This window comes from Xenopus laevis, chromosome 4L (assembly GCF_017654675.1).
Source record: "Xenopus laevis strain J_2021 chromosome 4L, Xenopus_laevis_v10.1, whole genome shotgun sequence".
In the NCBI taxonomy this organism is placed as follows: Eukaryota; Metazoa; Chordata; class Amphibia; order Anura; family Pipidae; genus Xenopus; species Xenopus laevis.
The window spans coordinates 50,803,354-50,819,698 of record NC_054377.1 but is presented as its reverse complement, the minus strand read 5'-3'; the positions used below and the strand labels follow the sequence as shown (position 1 = coordinate 50,819,698).

Sequence of the window (16,345 nt, the reverse complement as noted above, 5' to 3'; positions counted from 1 at the left end):
TTCTAGAAATATTCAACCTGAACATCATCTTATTTGGCATTTAGGCAGCCCCCATCTACTGCTCTGTGTCATCTTAAGGACTATTAGCAACAGAGTTAGGGAACTGTTGCAGTAAGCATAACCATGCTCCAAAAATGAAAGGGAATGAAATAAAGCTTTGGAAAACTTAAAAATTCATTTTGATGATGCCAGATGATGCAAAATTAAAATGTTTTCAAATATGAATTTGGCATCTGTCATGTTTCATATCACCAACATTTACATCTACTGTTCCCTTTATATATAATATATTAATTGAGTGGAACTGGTTACAGGTGCATATTCCTGGTCAGTAAATGCAGTATCATTAAAGATATACAATTAATTAGATGTAAAAGGATATTATTTATAGAAATAACAGTTTGTCAGAATTTAATTTTTAAACCTGCATATTTATTTGATACCTTTTTTAATATCAAAATTCCTTCATTAGTGATCGCATTTGTGGTAACAGCAAACATCTCCTGGAACCTTTCCTTCAAGAAACTATACTTTGTGTTTCTGTTTTGAGGCTCGTCAATATCTTCTACTTTCAGTCTTCCCACTTCTCCCCCAACCTTCAGGTTTTCTGGAACATTGAACTTAAACTCACCTGTGGGCATACAAGATTACTCATTACTACAACTCTTATTATAAATATCACTCTTCACTATACAGAATATGGCATATTGCAAAATTCAAAGTGGCATAAAGTCCCCCTGTAGGTGTCAATATTCCCCAGACAGTAGAGAAAAGCATGCCTGTTCTTTTGGAAGATTTTATTTAAAATGATTTTTATAATATTTAATTTGCAAGATGTAATATTTAGCGCTGACTAACATCTGTCCATTCGGTCTCCTTCTTCTCTTTAAGCAGAACCCATCTAAAAATAATCTAAAACAAACCTCATAATCTGTGGAGCACATTAGGTAGAATATCTTGATTGCCTGTTGGGCAATACTTAGTCACCTACCTATTATTAATTTTATAATAAACATTACATTTACAATAGACATAACTTGCAGGTTATGTCACAAAAGACATTTTGATTGCTATGATTACCAGGAAAACAGGTAATAATATACCTGGATATTTTTAAAAAGGGGCCCAACCATATGAGTAATCCTGAAGACACATAATTTTATAATAATCAGGTAGGTGTCATATTTGTAGTGATTTTGAAAGTCTATAACAGTAACCAATGCATACCCGTTTTGGGTATTTTCCTCCTGTGACTTATTCCAAGAGATACTGAAAGCAACCACGCTTTAATTTAATTTGTGCCATACACCCCACAGGAAATGACTCATAATGTTTAAGACCCAGCATATATTATTTATTTTCCATAGATTTTGTAAAGCTGTCTCACCAGCAGGCTGGACTTCTTATAACCTCCCACAGGATTCCAGTTTGTTTACAACTGGAAAGGTCAGGGGTGATGGCATGGCCAGATGAACAGAGCCATGGCAATCTCAACCGCATGGACCACTAGATTTTTTCATATACTGGAGTAATGGCATTGGTCTGCCTACTAACCATGATTCTACTGAAAACATTGAGGTTATAGAGGCCCTTTAAACAGAGTAGAGTAGATTACAATGTAGTTTAGTTTGAGTAAAACCAGCTTATTAATTAGTCTTACCCATTTGATGAGTCATTGAATCTCTCATATATATGAACATTCATTCATGATTTTTTTTATCATCCAGTAACCATGCATACCATAAAGATTTCACTTAAAGCTATTAAAATTGGCACAGTCCTATATACTTACTCTCAGTGAAGGTTGGAAAATTGTCATTAATGTCTGTCAAGTGGATGGTTACTGTGGCTGTGTTTGCCAGGTAAATGGTTTGTCCTGGGGAATCTCTGGCCTCCACCACAACTTCATAGGTATCTTTCTGCTCTCTGTCTAAATTAGGTATTGCAGTATAAATTGTCCCTGCAGAAAAAAAGATGCATTGCATGACAGTTATGGTTATTGTTATTTTATTCAAGGATAACAACTGAAAAACCTAGAATATTAGTAGCTGGTAGTGGACAAATAGAAAGCATTATTTATACTTTAAGGCTGTTATGGTATATATTTTAATACAGTTTATCAACAATAAACCAGTCGGGAAGGACAAGAAGATGTGTACCTCCCCTGGTTTGTGTTTAAAAATTAGTAAGATCATCAAAATAACCATACTGGAATTAGGTTATCCAGTATCCAATTTATGCTCACCACATGGGATATTGCCATACTGTAGGGCTCATTTATGAGAATTTTGACCCATACATATCATCAGGCTGGTGTAGAGGAGCAGAACTTTGAGCCCTTTTTCTGATTGTACAAAGCCCCATTTTTACATATTATATTGCTATCCTGTTTGTAAATGAATACTTATATCTCTTGCCATAGTAGTATTCAGGCAATCCCATATCACATAATTATGACTTGCTTATGAAAGCGTGGTACAAAGCAATGCAAGGCCCAAACATAGGTGCAGGATTGTGCCCTTCCAATTGCCATTTACCAAGTGCTTGCTCCTATATGAGCTTCTCATGAATCATTTATAATATCCCTGTTTTGATTGAATAAGGGTTACGTTGCAGCACACTCTTGCACAAGGGAGCCCTGTACTTTATACTTTGTACTTTATACCTGCCTTGAGCAGACTACAGGGCTCCATTTTTATATTTGCCCATTTAGCTTCTCCCAAATGTGCCACATAGATTATGCTCTTTTTTACTGACACTGCACTTTCTGTAACACGCACAGTGATACTGCCCTTGAGTAAATAATGAGGTGAGTGCAACAATGCTGGCATTCTGGAAAAGAATTATAGCTAAGAAAATATGGGCAATTATGCTGATATTTTGTAATTCTTAGTAAAGGAACCCTATACTGTACTGACAATGGCCGAATGTTTAAAAAGGAGTCATCAATAGTAGAAAAATCTAATGAGTCAGCACATTTTTAAATTCTTGAGCAGGGTATTGGTTCCTTGCAAATTACTGAAATCTTTCAGCTTGTAATTATTTTATAAATATTTCAGAAGAAAGTTCCACAACATAATTTTTTTTCCATCTGTAAACAGCACACTCATGCTGTAAGGTGCCCACATATTTATATTTCACTGGCTGATCCCAGCAATTTACTATGGTCGATGACAAACTGAAAAAAAAAATATAATTGGAACCCCCCCATAAAAGAAAAAAAACCTTTATCCTATATCAAATGTAATATGTAACAAAATATCATCTTACCACTGTTATCAATTGTAAAGTACTCTTGTCCTTGGATTATTCTGTAGGTTACATCTGCATTTCCACCTATTGTAGGATCATCTTTATCCACAGCGTTGACTTTTGTCACAAAAATACCTAAAAATAATGGCCATAACATATATATTTTTTAAATATTCTGCTTTGTCTTACTGATACCCTGGGCTACATTGCAATAATACTGAATGTTTTCCAACATTTTGGAAATAAAAAGAATTTGCCACGCATAGCGTTGGTGAAATTTTTTTGACCATGCCCATTTTTGTGGCCACACCCTCTAATTACAATCTTAATTTTACAAAATTTGGCAGGTTATAAAAGTTTGAACATATTTCTGTGTTTTTTTCAGTTATTACAGTTTTGCTAATGAAGGTGAATTGCCCTTTAAGCTGTGAGTCTAACTTTCCCAAGGGACCTCCTTATCTAAATTGTTACAATTACTTATTTTTTTATCTCAACATTGTTACAAAGTATCTTATTTGCACCTTTTAGCTGTTCTGGGCTCTCTGCCAAAAGCCAATTAGTTTTTTCTGGCTGTTCAGTGCAGAGAAAGTTGGAACTTTCCAGTACAAACGCGGGACTGCGGGTTGAGCTGTCAAAAGCAGAACTGTCCCATTGAAAACGGGACAGTTGGGAGGTATGGGGCTGCTGTCTGTTTACCTTTCCATTGTTCTGTTGTTAGGCTGCTGGGGGGAAAAGGGAGGAGGATGATATTGTTCCAACTTGCAGTACAGCAGTAAAGAGTGACTGAAGTTTATCAGAGCACAAGTCACGTGAGTTGGGGCAGCTGGGAAACTGACAATATGTCTAGCCCCATGTCAGATTTCAAAATTAAATATAAAAAAATCTGTTTGTTCTTTTGAGAAACGGATTTCAGGGCAGAATTCTGCTGGAGCAGCACTATTAACTGATACGTTTTGAAATAAATCTTTTTCCCATGACAGTATCCCATCGATGAGTTAAAGAGTTAAAAAAGAAGCCTTGAAATTAATCCCATTGAGGGTTTATCTGGAAAAACACTACATATATTGGCAACTTTTAATTTTCTGCAGTGATACGGAAAGCAGCACATGCAGAATAAGTGATCAGCACTGTAGTCTGCATAGGGTCAAAGTGAGCCTAGTTTTATATATAACTAAATAATATATAGCACAATCCATTTCAGAATTGCATCACAAAATTAATTGACATGGGTAAAGGCAAATACTTTTAACCTTACTTCTCTTATGTTTCCAGGTTATTGTCAGGAGTGCCAGGAGGGTAGGAGCCACTGGAGAAGAGCTTAGCAGTTAAAACTGCTTTAGTGTACAGCAGGAGCTCACAGGTGGTGGTAGCAGGCCGTGTTAGAGTAGAAAAGAATCCGTAGACAGGCAGAGATCAAAGGGCAGGCGGAGTTCAAGCAAACCAGAAACAGGCCGAGGTCAGAAGGCAGGCGGAGTACAAGCGGTAGTCAAAACAAGCAGGGTCGATAGGCAGGCAGAAGTCAAGCGGTGGTCAGAAACGGGCCGAGGTCAAAATCCAGGAATCAAGTTCAAAGAGAGGTACAACAGCAAAGGTTCAGGAGCAAGGAAAATAATCACCAAGCGCTGTTTGCTTTTTTCGACAAGGATAAATAGGGACAGATTGGCGCCAAACGTAAGGACGCAGCGTCAGGACGCCGTGCGTCAACTTTAGCGCGCCCGCGACCGTCGCGACGCGCGCGCGCCCGAATGAACGGACGCGCGCCCGCGCAAAGACGCGGGCGCCGGAAACAGACGCCAAGGATGCGCAGAACCCTGCACACCCCTGCGCCTGCGTCCACGAAAAGACTGAGCTGCGACCAAAGGTACCTTACATTGCCCCCCCCTGAGGGGCGGCCTCAGGACGTCAAAAGCAGGCTTGTCAGGATATTTCCTATGAAAGGCTGTGGTTAACCTCGGAGCATGAACATTGTTCTTTGGTTCCCAGGAATTCTCTTCATTTGGAAAACCTTTCCACTTGACGAGGTACTGCAACCTTCTGCCACGAACTCTGGAGTCCAAGATCTTTTCCACTTCAAACTCAGCCTCGCCTTGACAAGAGATAACTGGAGGAGGTGGAGACACACGACCTGGAAAGATGTTAGGCACAAATTTTTTAAGCAGAGCAGCATGAAACACAGGATATACTTTAAGAGAGTCAGGAAGTTCTAATTCAAAGGACACAGGATTAATGACCCTCTTGATAACGAATGGACCCAGAAACTTTGGAGCCAACTTCTTGGAAGGAGTAGCGAGCCGAAGATTCAAAGAAGAGAGCCAAACCTTGTCACCACTCTTGAATTCAGGATCCTTCCCTCGTTTTCTGTCTGCGAAAGTTTTGAAATTTTGTTGAGCCTTACTTATCTGTTCCTTCAAAAAAGACGTATTTTGTTTAAGAAACTCCAAACGATCTTGTAATGCAGGAAGGGTCACCTCAGAAAGGACATCTGGAAACATGATAGGATGAAAACCCAGATTAGAAAAGAAAGGAGTCTGGCCAGTAGAAGAGTGCATAGAATTATTATAACAGAACTCAGCACATGGAAGAAGTGACACCCAATTGTCCTGCAAATAGGAAGAAAAAGTACGAATGTATTGCTCCAGCGTCTGATTAGTCCTCTCGGTCTGCCCATTGGTCTGTGGGTGATAGGCTGAAGAACGAGACAAAGAGATACCAAGGGATTTACACAACACAGTCCAAAACCTAGATGTGAATTGGGTACCGCGATCAGAAATAATTTCTTTAGGAAGGCCATGTAATTTAACTATTTCTTTAATGAACACATCCGCAGTCATGGCAGCAGAGGGGAGCCGGGGAAGAGGGATAAAATGTGCCATCTTGGTAAGGCGATCGACAACCACAAAAATAGTATTACACCCATTGGATGGAGGCAGTTCAACGATAAAATCCATGGAAATAGAACTCCAAGGTCTCTCAGGAAGGGGTAAGGGACGGAGAAGACCCACAGGTTTGTTGCAAGAAGACTTGGATCTAGCACAGGACTCACACGATCGCACATAAGCAGTGCATTCTTTTATTAACGAGGGCCACCAAAAAAGACGTCTGGCCAATTCTAAGGTCTTTCGAATACCAGTGTGCCCAGCTAAAGGATGATCGTGAACTATTCTCAAGGCCTCCACCCGAAGATTTGGTGGAACCACCAACTTATTGTTCCTCAAAAGTAAATCATCTTGAGCAAAAATATCTTCAACACCAGGATAATCTGTTGGAGCTTGAGGAACCTTCTTTAGACGATCAATAAAAGAAGACTGCAGAAGTAAAAAATGTCCAGACTGAAGAATTGTATCAGGAACCATGGACACCTTCTCCACCGGAAAAACTCTGGACAGGGCATCAGCCTTTGCATTTTTGGCCCCAGGTTTGTAAGTTATATGAAATTGGAAACGAGAGAAAAAGAGTGCCCATCTAGCTTGACGAGGATTTAAACGCTTTGCAGATCTTAAGTATTCCAGATTCTTATGGTCAGTGAAAATGATAAAAGGATGGACAGCTCCTTCCAATAAATGACGCCACTCTACCAAAGCACCTTTAATCGCCAACAACTCACGATCTCCAACATCATAGTTCCTTTCAGTAGGAGTTAACTTCTTAGAGAAGAACGCTACCGGATGTAAGTTGTCTTTGGGGCCAGCTCGCTGTGAAAGAATTGCTCCAATAGCTACCTCAGAGGCGTCCACTTCAAGAACGAAAGGTTTGGAAACATCGGAATGGACTAAAATGGGAGCAGAAATAAAAAGTCTTTTAAGAAGTTCAAAGGCTTGTTGAGCAATTGGGGACCAGGAAAATTTAATTTTACAACTTGTAAGATCTGTGAGAGGTTTGATGATGGAAGAGAATTTATTGATAAACCTTCTATAAAAATTTGCGAATCCCACAAAACGTTGAACCCCTTTTCGGTCATTCGGGGGTGGCCAGTTAATAATCGCCTCAACTTTCTTAGTGTCCATCTTGAAACCTTGACTAGAAACTCGGAATCCTAGAAATTCAATGTGAGATCTCTCAAACTCACACTTAGAAGCTTTGGCGTAGAGAAGATGTTTCCTAAGACGAAGCAGAACCTCCCTCACATGAGAACGATGATCTTCTAAAGAATTGGAAAAAACAAGAATATCATCCAGGTATACGATGACAAATTGATCCAGTAAGTCATGAAAAATATCGTTGATAAAATATTGAAACGTGGCAGGAGCGTTACAAAGGCCAAAGGGCATGACGGTGTATTCAAAATGACCATATCGGGAACGAAAGGCAGTCTTCCATTCGTCCCCTTCACGTATTCGAATCAGATTGTAAGCACCCCTCAAGTCTAACTTAGAAAAAACTGTAGCACGACCAAGTCTTTGAAAAAGATCAGAAATGAGCGGCAACGGGTAACGATTCTTAATTGTCACCTTGTTGAGTTCACGAAAGTCAATGCAGGGTCTTAGGGAGTGGTCTTTTTTCTCGACAAAAAAAATACCTGCACCGGCAGGAGAGGAAGAATGACGTATGAAACCTTTAGCCAGATTCTCATCAATATAGTCCTTCAAAGTAGCTAACTCAGGCTCAGATAAAGGATATATTCTTCCAAAAGGGATGGATGCGCCAGGGAGAAGATCGATCGGGCAATCATAACTCCTATGGGGAGGAAGTGAGTCAGCCGCTTTCTTGTTAAAAACATCAGCGAATTCATGGTAGACTTGTGGGACAAATTGGAGAAGTTCATCATCGGAAATGGTTGCACCCAGCATCTTTGGAGGAAAACAATTCAAACGACAGTAATCCGAGTTGAAGAAAACTGTTCCAGCCTGCCAGTCAATAGTTGGATTATGACCCCTCAACCAGGGAATGCCAAGAATTACGGGAAAAAGAAGGTTTTCCATCACATCAAACTTTATTAACTCAGAGTGACCTCTTAAAGAAGAAGCAAAAATATATGGGGTTTCTTGCGAAACAGAACCAGAAGAAACAAAATTACCATCAGCCATTTTAACAGGTATTGGCTGGGCCTTGGAAATAAAAGGAATCTTGTATTGACTCGCGAAGTCTTGGTTTATGAAGCACCCACAAGCTCCGGAGTCGATTACGGCATCCACCTCAAACTTTCTTTGGTTCCACTGCAAAGAGAGACGTAGAAGAACATAAGACTGGAGAGAGGGAACCAAGGGAGTATTAGAAGATTGCTGTGAGAGGAAATTACCATTGGGTCGAGTGGGGCAATTCCTTAACAAATGTCCAGAAAGACCGCAGTATAGACATAAATTTAGCCGTCTTCGTCGCAGTCTTTCCTCCGTGGACAGGGTCTTGCGTACCACCCCGATTTGCATGGGCTCGCCATCAGAAGAAGGAGAAACAAGGACTGGAGGAGGAGCTGTAGGAAGCACCCATTCATGGCCCCATGCCTGACTTGGCATACTGGACCCTCTTTCCTGACGTCTCTCCCTTAATCTTCTGTCAATCTGGATGGCAAGAAGAATCAACTCTTCCAAAGAACCAGGAAGACCCACTCTAGCCAACTCATCCCTGAGTTGATCGGACAAACCCTTGCGAAACTGATGCCGGAGGGCCCTGTCATTCCACAAGGTGTCTGGTGCCCAACAACGAAAGTCCGTCACGTATTCTTCCACAGGTCTACGGAGTTGACGTAAATTACTGATAGCCGCTTCAGCAGTCTCTACTTTATGAGGATCCTCATAGATCTTGGATAACGCCTGGATAAAGGAATCAGTGGAGGCAAGAAGAGGGCTATTCTGTTCCAACAAACGATGGGCCCAGGCTTGTGGTTGTCCTTGCAAAAGGGAAATCATAACCCCCACTCGGATTTGATCTGTGGCATGAGAGTGGGGCTTGAGGGTAAAGAGGAGGCGACAACCATTAATAAAAGTTCTAAAAGTCTTAGGATCGCCAGAAAACTTGTCGGGCATCGCTACCTTGGGTTCCCCATGTGATGCACTAGCAGCTGCAGTTCCCGAATCCGACTGTCCTGAAGAGGAAGGAGGCGAGGCAGCAGTGGACATCCGAATGTCTTGAAGTTGTTCTTGGACATTCTGATAGTCTCCCCGAAGATCCCTCACAACGTGGGTCAGAGCAGCAATCTGTTGAGACAGATCGACTAGAGTTGGCAACTCTTCTGATGGCTCCATTCTGGCTTGGTGATTCTGTCAGGAGTGCCAGGAGGGTAGGAGCCACTGGAGAAGAGCTTAGCAGTTAAAACTGCTTTAGTGTACAGCAGGAGCTCACAGGTGGTGGTAGCAGGCCGTGTTAGAGTAGAAAAGAATCCGTAGACAGGCAGAGATCAAAGGGCAGGCGGAGTTCAAGCAAACCAGAAACAGGCCGAGGTCAGAAGGCAGGCGGAGTACAAGCGGTAGTCAAAACAAGCAGGGTCGATAGGCAGGCAGAAGTCAAGCGGTGGTCAGAAACGGGCCGAGGTCAAAATCCAGGAATCAAGTTCAAAGAGAGGTACAACAGCAAAGGTTCAGGAGCAAGGAAAATAATCACCAAGCGCTGTTTGCTTTTTTCGACAAGGATAAATAGGGACAGATTGGCGCCAAATGTAAGGACGCAGCGTCAGGACGCCGTGCGTCAACTTTAGCGCGCCCGCGACCGTCGCGACGCGCGCGCGCCCGAATGAACGGACGCGCGCCCGCGCAAAGACGCGGGCGCCGGAAACAGACGCCAAGGATGCGCAGAACCCTGCACACCCCTGCGCCTGCGTCCACGAAAAGACTGAGCTGCGACCAAAGGTACCTTACAGTTATAAAACTGCCTTCAGTTGGTCAATTCGGTTTAGAATATAACATAAAGCAACATTTCAGATATTTTGTTCAGCTGGCATTTAGGGGCTGATTAATTAACATTCATGCATTTTTGTGGTCGCATTAATCATAAAAAACATGATTGGGAAAAAAAAATCACCAAATCTGCTATTGATTTCGGAAATCCAAACATCAGACTCAAGTCTGTTTCATGGTGCTAATATTATACTATTTACTTCGTCAGTAGTGTTTTTCGTGATCACATTTCACAGCTGTATTTCCTAGACTTCAAGATAAATTAAGCAGTGGTGCTAGCAAAAATCCCTAGATGAAAGGCAATGTCAAATAACAAAGAGGAGACACACACTTTTACGCTAGAACTCCACGACGCATCTGAAGTTCTAGCCTTAAACTGATATAAAATAGCTCATCCAAATTATTACCCTCAGTGCCTCGTCAACTATTTGGGGGGCGTGTATTCTCCCTTCATTAGAATTAAAGCAATGTGTACTTAAATGTATGCTGACAAAGGGAGGATTTCCCCAATAAATCGTTGATGGTAAGTTCTATAGTAGATACAATTTGTGCTACTCCTGTGTTAAGCATACCTCTGTCTGACATCTCGTTCACAGATCCATTGAAAGCTTTCTGTGTAAATTCTGGTGCATTGTCATTTATATCAATAACTTTGATAACAAAGTTGGAAGGATGCTCCATAGTTTTGTTTGTTCTTTTGTCCACCAGTAGAGCCATCAAGTGATATTCCGACTTCTTCTCACGGTCTAGTCTTTCAAAGCAGTAGATATCACCATTTCTCTCATTAACCCTAAAAATTGTGTTGGCAAACTCCCCTTGGATGGCAAATTTGGCATTTTCGTGTAAACTGCTGGAATTGAGCTGTAACTAAAAAATAAAATTAAAAAACGGTGTTTAAAGTGATTTAAAAAATAATTCCAGCTAAAATAGTAGCTTCTATATTAAAAGTATAGGGCTATGTTTATGAAAGACAGAATTCCCTTGCTCACACAGTTTCATTTGTGAATAATTTGCCTCATTTAGGGGCAATTTTTTCTGGTCCAACTCAAATTTTTAATAGAAAAATTTTTTTTTACCTTACAACCTTTTTTCAGTTCAGTTGTTTTTTAGATAGATCACCAGAAACATCTGCACATTCACGGGGTGTATACACTATGGATTTATTTTTGTTCGCTTCCTTATAATGTCTACATCCTAAACTGGACTGTTTTCATTGAAATACATGTACTATGAGATAAACTCACTCCATTAGGCTAGCATTATAAAAATGGGACAATCATTAAAAAGGATTTTACTGTGCTTTTGGTGCATATTTTTAGTGTGCCAAAATGTCTCCTCATTCAGTTTAAGATGTACACCAAGAAATTTATTAAAATGAAAATAATAATTAAACAACTGGCAAACAAGTTTTTTTTTTACTGATGTCTACTATACCCTGCAATTTTCTATCAAAGTTGAAGCCCCCTATAACTATAATATTTGGAATGACCTCTCCTACATGAGCCAAACATGTAATTTTAGCTAGGATCCTTTGTGATACATATCACTCTGAAACACTGGGTTATAAAGAAGGATTGCATTGCATTCTAACCTTTCCCACATAATGCGGAAGGTTTCCAGTTTTTTGTTCCTCTGAAATAAACATTTGATTCCATATCCATCCTCTCTTGACACGCCTGCTGTTTTTGTGTGGAGGTGTTTCAGAATTTGTGATCTCTTTGCTGAATAGGAGCAAAGGCAAAGAGCAACACATTATGATCAGAAATTGAAGCCTTTGCACCTTCATCGTAGGCGCACCAGCAATCTATGGAAAAAAAAAAGTGAAAACAAGAAATTAAAACTAGATGTATACATGATGTCATAACTGGTAAAGTTTGCTCCAGGTCTAGTAAGCTATAGCAACAATTATATTTTGCCTTCTAGTGGTAGTCTAGTTAATGCTACCAATTGATTAATGTGATTTTATAAAAACAAAAACATTTTGTGACAAACCCCAGCCATTGCGGTCTTGAGTCACAAAGAAATGGCATACAGCCATCAGAATAATTTTGAGTATGACAGGGCTCCAGGGTACAATACGAACATTATTTAGTCTTAAACTAGCATATCATCATTGCAGAAAAAACACAGCAAGGCACCATACACAAAACACTTTGAGTTTATTATTTGTTTTATTTAGCATTCCTCATTTATGGGTTTGTTTTAATGCTGTTATTCATGTTATACTAAGATTTGAAGTGCTTATTTCAAACAGTTATATTTATGTTTTCCTTAACACTATTGTTTTGTTGTTTTTTTCTGTATCTCCATTGAAATTAAGAACAGGCTGGACAGATTCTCGATAGATTTGAAAAAAAGAAAGAAAAAGAAGAAGAAAAAGCAGGACTTGTACTGTATGTGTGCAAGGCTTAACTATAGACATTCACTAGGCGTATTACATGACGGCGGTTAATGTAATATGTAAGACTGTAAAATTATGAGATTTTTTTAATAACATTTATATAAAATAAAATGAATAATAGACAATTGAAATTGCACCGTTAATCTCTTACATAATTCTTTTTTAATTTTATGTTTAAAGGGGACCTGTCACCTAGAATAAAAAGCTGTATAATAAAAGTCCTTTTCAAACTAATTAGGAAACTCCATACCTGTTATAATTTTATGTTTAAAGGGGACCTGTCACCTAGAATAAAAAGCTGTATAATAAAAGTCCTTTTCAAACTAATTAGGAAACTCCATACCTGTTATAAAGGCATTTAAAGCTGCCCATCATATATACTCTGCCCCACCGCTATGCCACAAGCATTCCCTTCTTCATAAAGTGGGGGCAGGCAATTACTTTCACTTCCCCATCTGCACTTCCTAAATGTCACTACTCACTTTTCTCATTCCCCCTCCCTCTTCACCATCTATAGTTGTGTAGCCTGTGCATGGGCATTGGTATCAGGCCCCCATGCTAGTGCATAAACAAGATTTTGGGATAATGCAAAGCATGCTTCAATAAACTTGGTCCACAGAATGGCACCTCTCTGCTTGTTGTGATTGTGAATGCCAAGAATGAAGGAAAAAATATTTGAATCATTTTATAGTGTAAGTAAAGTTTATTTTGCTTGACTACCAAAAAGTAATTTGGAATTATTTCTCCTTTAAGCAGTATAGATAAATGAAAATTTAACTGGTAATTTCCCATATTGTCTGGGTAAAGGTGGCCATAAATGCACAGATATTATTGTACAAAACAATATTCAGTGCATGTATGGCGGGAGATGACCGACTGATATCGGCAAAAAAAAATTCAGGCAGGTCAGAAAATTTGGATCGGGAGCCTTTGAAGGCATCCGAACATCTGTCACTGTTTACTGCTGAAAGATCATAATTTAATTGAATTTAATTTATTTATTTATTTATGGCCAATTTTAAAAAGGAAAGTCCCATTAAGGCAAAAGTTGCAGGAAAACAATGGGATTCAATAAGACAGTACACAGTATTTGCAGTGTTATGGTTGGTAATAGAAACAATCTTTCTCCCACTTTTATTTTCCTAGGACTGATGTACTGGGATTGGGCTCTCTGCAAGCAACATACCATGAATTTGTATTCTATTATTACTCTAGGATATAAATCTTATTGTCCCGAACAGTCAACAATGTTGCCTGTTATGTAGGACAAACTGTTTTCTAGAATCTCCAGGTAATGTTAATTTTGGATTAAACCTGTTCTACTTTTAAACTGATTTTTCCAATCTGTAAAATAACAGTACTGAGTCCAGATAATAATATTTTGTTTGTCAAATATCCACTGTCTGAGAATAATCAGATTATAAATATATTTGAATTTATTAGTCTGGCTGTGTATGCTATTCGTTTTCATAAAAGGATGTAGTGGAAGATGAGAGAAGAGCTTCATATTAATAATAGATTTATTTTACTTGTGTAACTCTATTTATTGCATTGTTTCAATTTCCCTTCAATATTCAGCGGAAAGGATAATATTTGTGGCAATTATTAAAGAAGGTAGTTACACATTTTCTCAGAGGTTATTAATAGCATATACTTTTCACTGCAGCTTTGCACGGGTTTATTTAAATATTGTGAAATATTGCCTCTGTGTTTCCTTATGAGGCTTAAGAGGAAACCCACACAAATAATTACATTATTTTCCCAAAAAAAAGCATGAGAAAGTTATAAAGAAAGGTCAGCTGTAGGCTAACTGGCGCCTTGTGCAAACCGCAAGTGCCAGCTAAAGAATCTTGGTAAACCTCAAGATTGCAGTGCTACTAAGAAGAGTATATACAGTAGTCTCACAAGTAGCATGGTTCAATGTCAAGCCATGCACATGAGGAGGTATTATTGCTAGTGATGGGCGAATAAATTCGGCAGGTGCGAATTCTCTGCAAATTTACGAGTTTCACCGCCAGCAAATACATTTTGAAACTGCTGTGAAAATTCTCAGGCTAAAAATCTGCCGCATCAAAAAAAATTTGGTGCGCAGCAGAATAGTCGCGGTAAATTTGCTGAATTTTTCAGCAAAACAGGACAAATTTGCCCATCACTAATTATTGCTAATGGTATTTTTGTTAAAGAAAATGGCAACAGAGGCAATTTTATGACTCCCTTTAAGCATTTTAAAATGTAAATACATACTAGCTGGTAACCACCATGGTTTTTCTTACTCTCCACCTTTGTATTCATTAGCTGACGTGCCCCGTCAAGGCAGTGTCCATGCGTCAGTCCTTACTAAGTGAAAAAAGAGAGTGTTATATTTGGGGGGATAAAGACCATACCATTGTGAAATATATATATATATATATATATATATATATATATATATATATATATATATATATATATATATATACACATACATACACACAGTGAAGTTCCGCCACTAGAGTGAAACTCCGCAGCTCTCCATTCATTTCTATGGGATTTTGAAAGGCGTATTTATCAATGGGTGAAAGTGAAATTTCACCCTTTGATAAATACGCCTTTAAAAACCCCATAGAAATGAATGGGAAGTGGCGGAATTTCACTCTAGTGGCGGAACTTCACTATTAACTTAACTCTTTGATAAATATACCCCTATAACTGTTGTTGAACTGTCACTTAAATGAGCTGATGTAGAATGTTGGGAGCTGTAGTTAAATAAAAAAATTATGATTCAGACTTCCTAGCCCTTGGCTTGGCAAAGGCTTTTATACATATCAGACTTGAAAAAGAATGTTACTGACCCAGATATCAAGCTGTAGCATCCGCTGTACAGTATGTATGGGCAGACTGGAAAATCCCATTAGGCTGCTCAATTAGAACAGCCTAAGGAATGGAAAGTCTTAATCTGCTTCAAAACCTCTTGGGTATGAATGCTGTCAAACAGGGGCACGACTTCATAAAGCAGACCTGTGACTGACAGGGTTTCTTGCAGCAGACCTGCTGTACTGGACTTCTAATTATTACAGACATATAGGACATCAAAAACCCTTGGGTGTTATCTTCAAGTATATGAATTACGAATGGTTAGGTTGGCACTCTAAATGGTATCCCCACATGTGTTTTCAACAGTGCTAATAAATGACCCACTAGTTAATTCTATATCCCAGTTTTGGAAATAACGGAGAGAAAAATAATGGTCAGTTTTTGACAATACTCACAAAACTCTGTGTAACACGATTGTAATGCTAAGATGCCAATTTAACAAAAAATGCTGCCAGATGTAATGGCAACTTTGTCCAAACTGTGGTTGTGACAAAACCACAGAATAGCAACATTTTTTCACAATTTAAAAATATAGACTTGAAAAAACGGTAAATTATGGCCATAAAGGTCAAAGAGAAGTGTACCGTCATCATTTCGATAAGTTGAAATTCACATTTATTCCTTCAAATTTACATGTCACAATTTTTCAACTTGCTTGAAATAAGGAAAAATATATATTTTTTTATCCTCTCTCTATGTAATATGCCCATTTGTGATTTTTCATGAATACAGGTATGGGATCCTTATTTGGAAACCCCTTATTCAGAAAGCTCCCAACTATGGGACAGCAGTCTTGCATAGATTCCATTTTAATCAAATAATCCAGATTTTTAAAATTGATAGCCTTTTACTCTGTAATAATAAAACAGTGCCTTGTACTTCATCCAAACTAAGATATAATTAATCCTTATTAGAGGCAAAACATTCCTGTCGGGTTTAATATTTTATTTAATATGAAGTAGTTAATTTAATTTTAAGTAGTAGTAGGGTTTATTTATTGTTCATCTGATTT

The 16,345-nt window shown here is 38.8% G+C and overlaps 1 protein-coding gene across 2 annotated transcripts in view; it reads right to left on the bottom strand.

Moving 5' to 3' along the window:
• cdh5.L (cadherin 5 L homeolog) overlaps positions 1 to 16,345 on the bottom strand; it is a 52,024-nt gene that overhangs the window by 16,886 nt on the left and 18,793 nt on the right. Inside the window, exons 2-7 of one of the 2 annotated variants that reach the window (XM_018257894.2) lie at positions 14,725 to 14,817; positions 11,671 to 11,883; positions 10,652 to 10,946; positions 3,271 to 3,387; positions 1,793 to 1,960; positions 444 to 631 (exon numbers count right to left, since the gene is read on the bottom strand). In XM_018257894.2, coding sequence (XP_018113383.1) covers positions 444 to 631; positions 1,793 to 1,960; positions 3,271 to 3,387; positions 10,652 to 10,946; positions 11,671 to 11,883; positions 14,725 to 14,772 — 1,029 coding nt within the window. In that variant the 5' untranslated portion in view covers positions 14,773 to 14,817. The remainder of the gene's footprint in view (positions 1 to 443; positions 632 to 1,792; positions 1,961 to 3,270; positions 3,388 to 10,651; positions 10,947 to 11,670; positions 11,884 to 14,724; positions 14,818 to 16,345) is intronic. The other variant, XM_018257896.2, reaches the window with a different exon arrangement.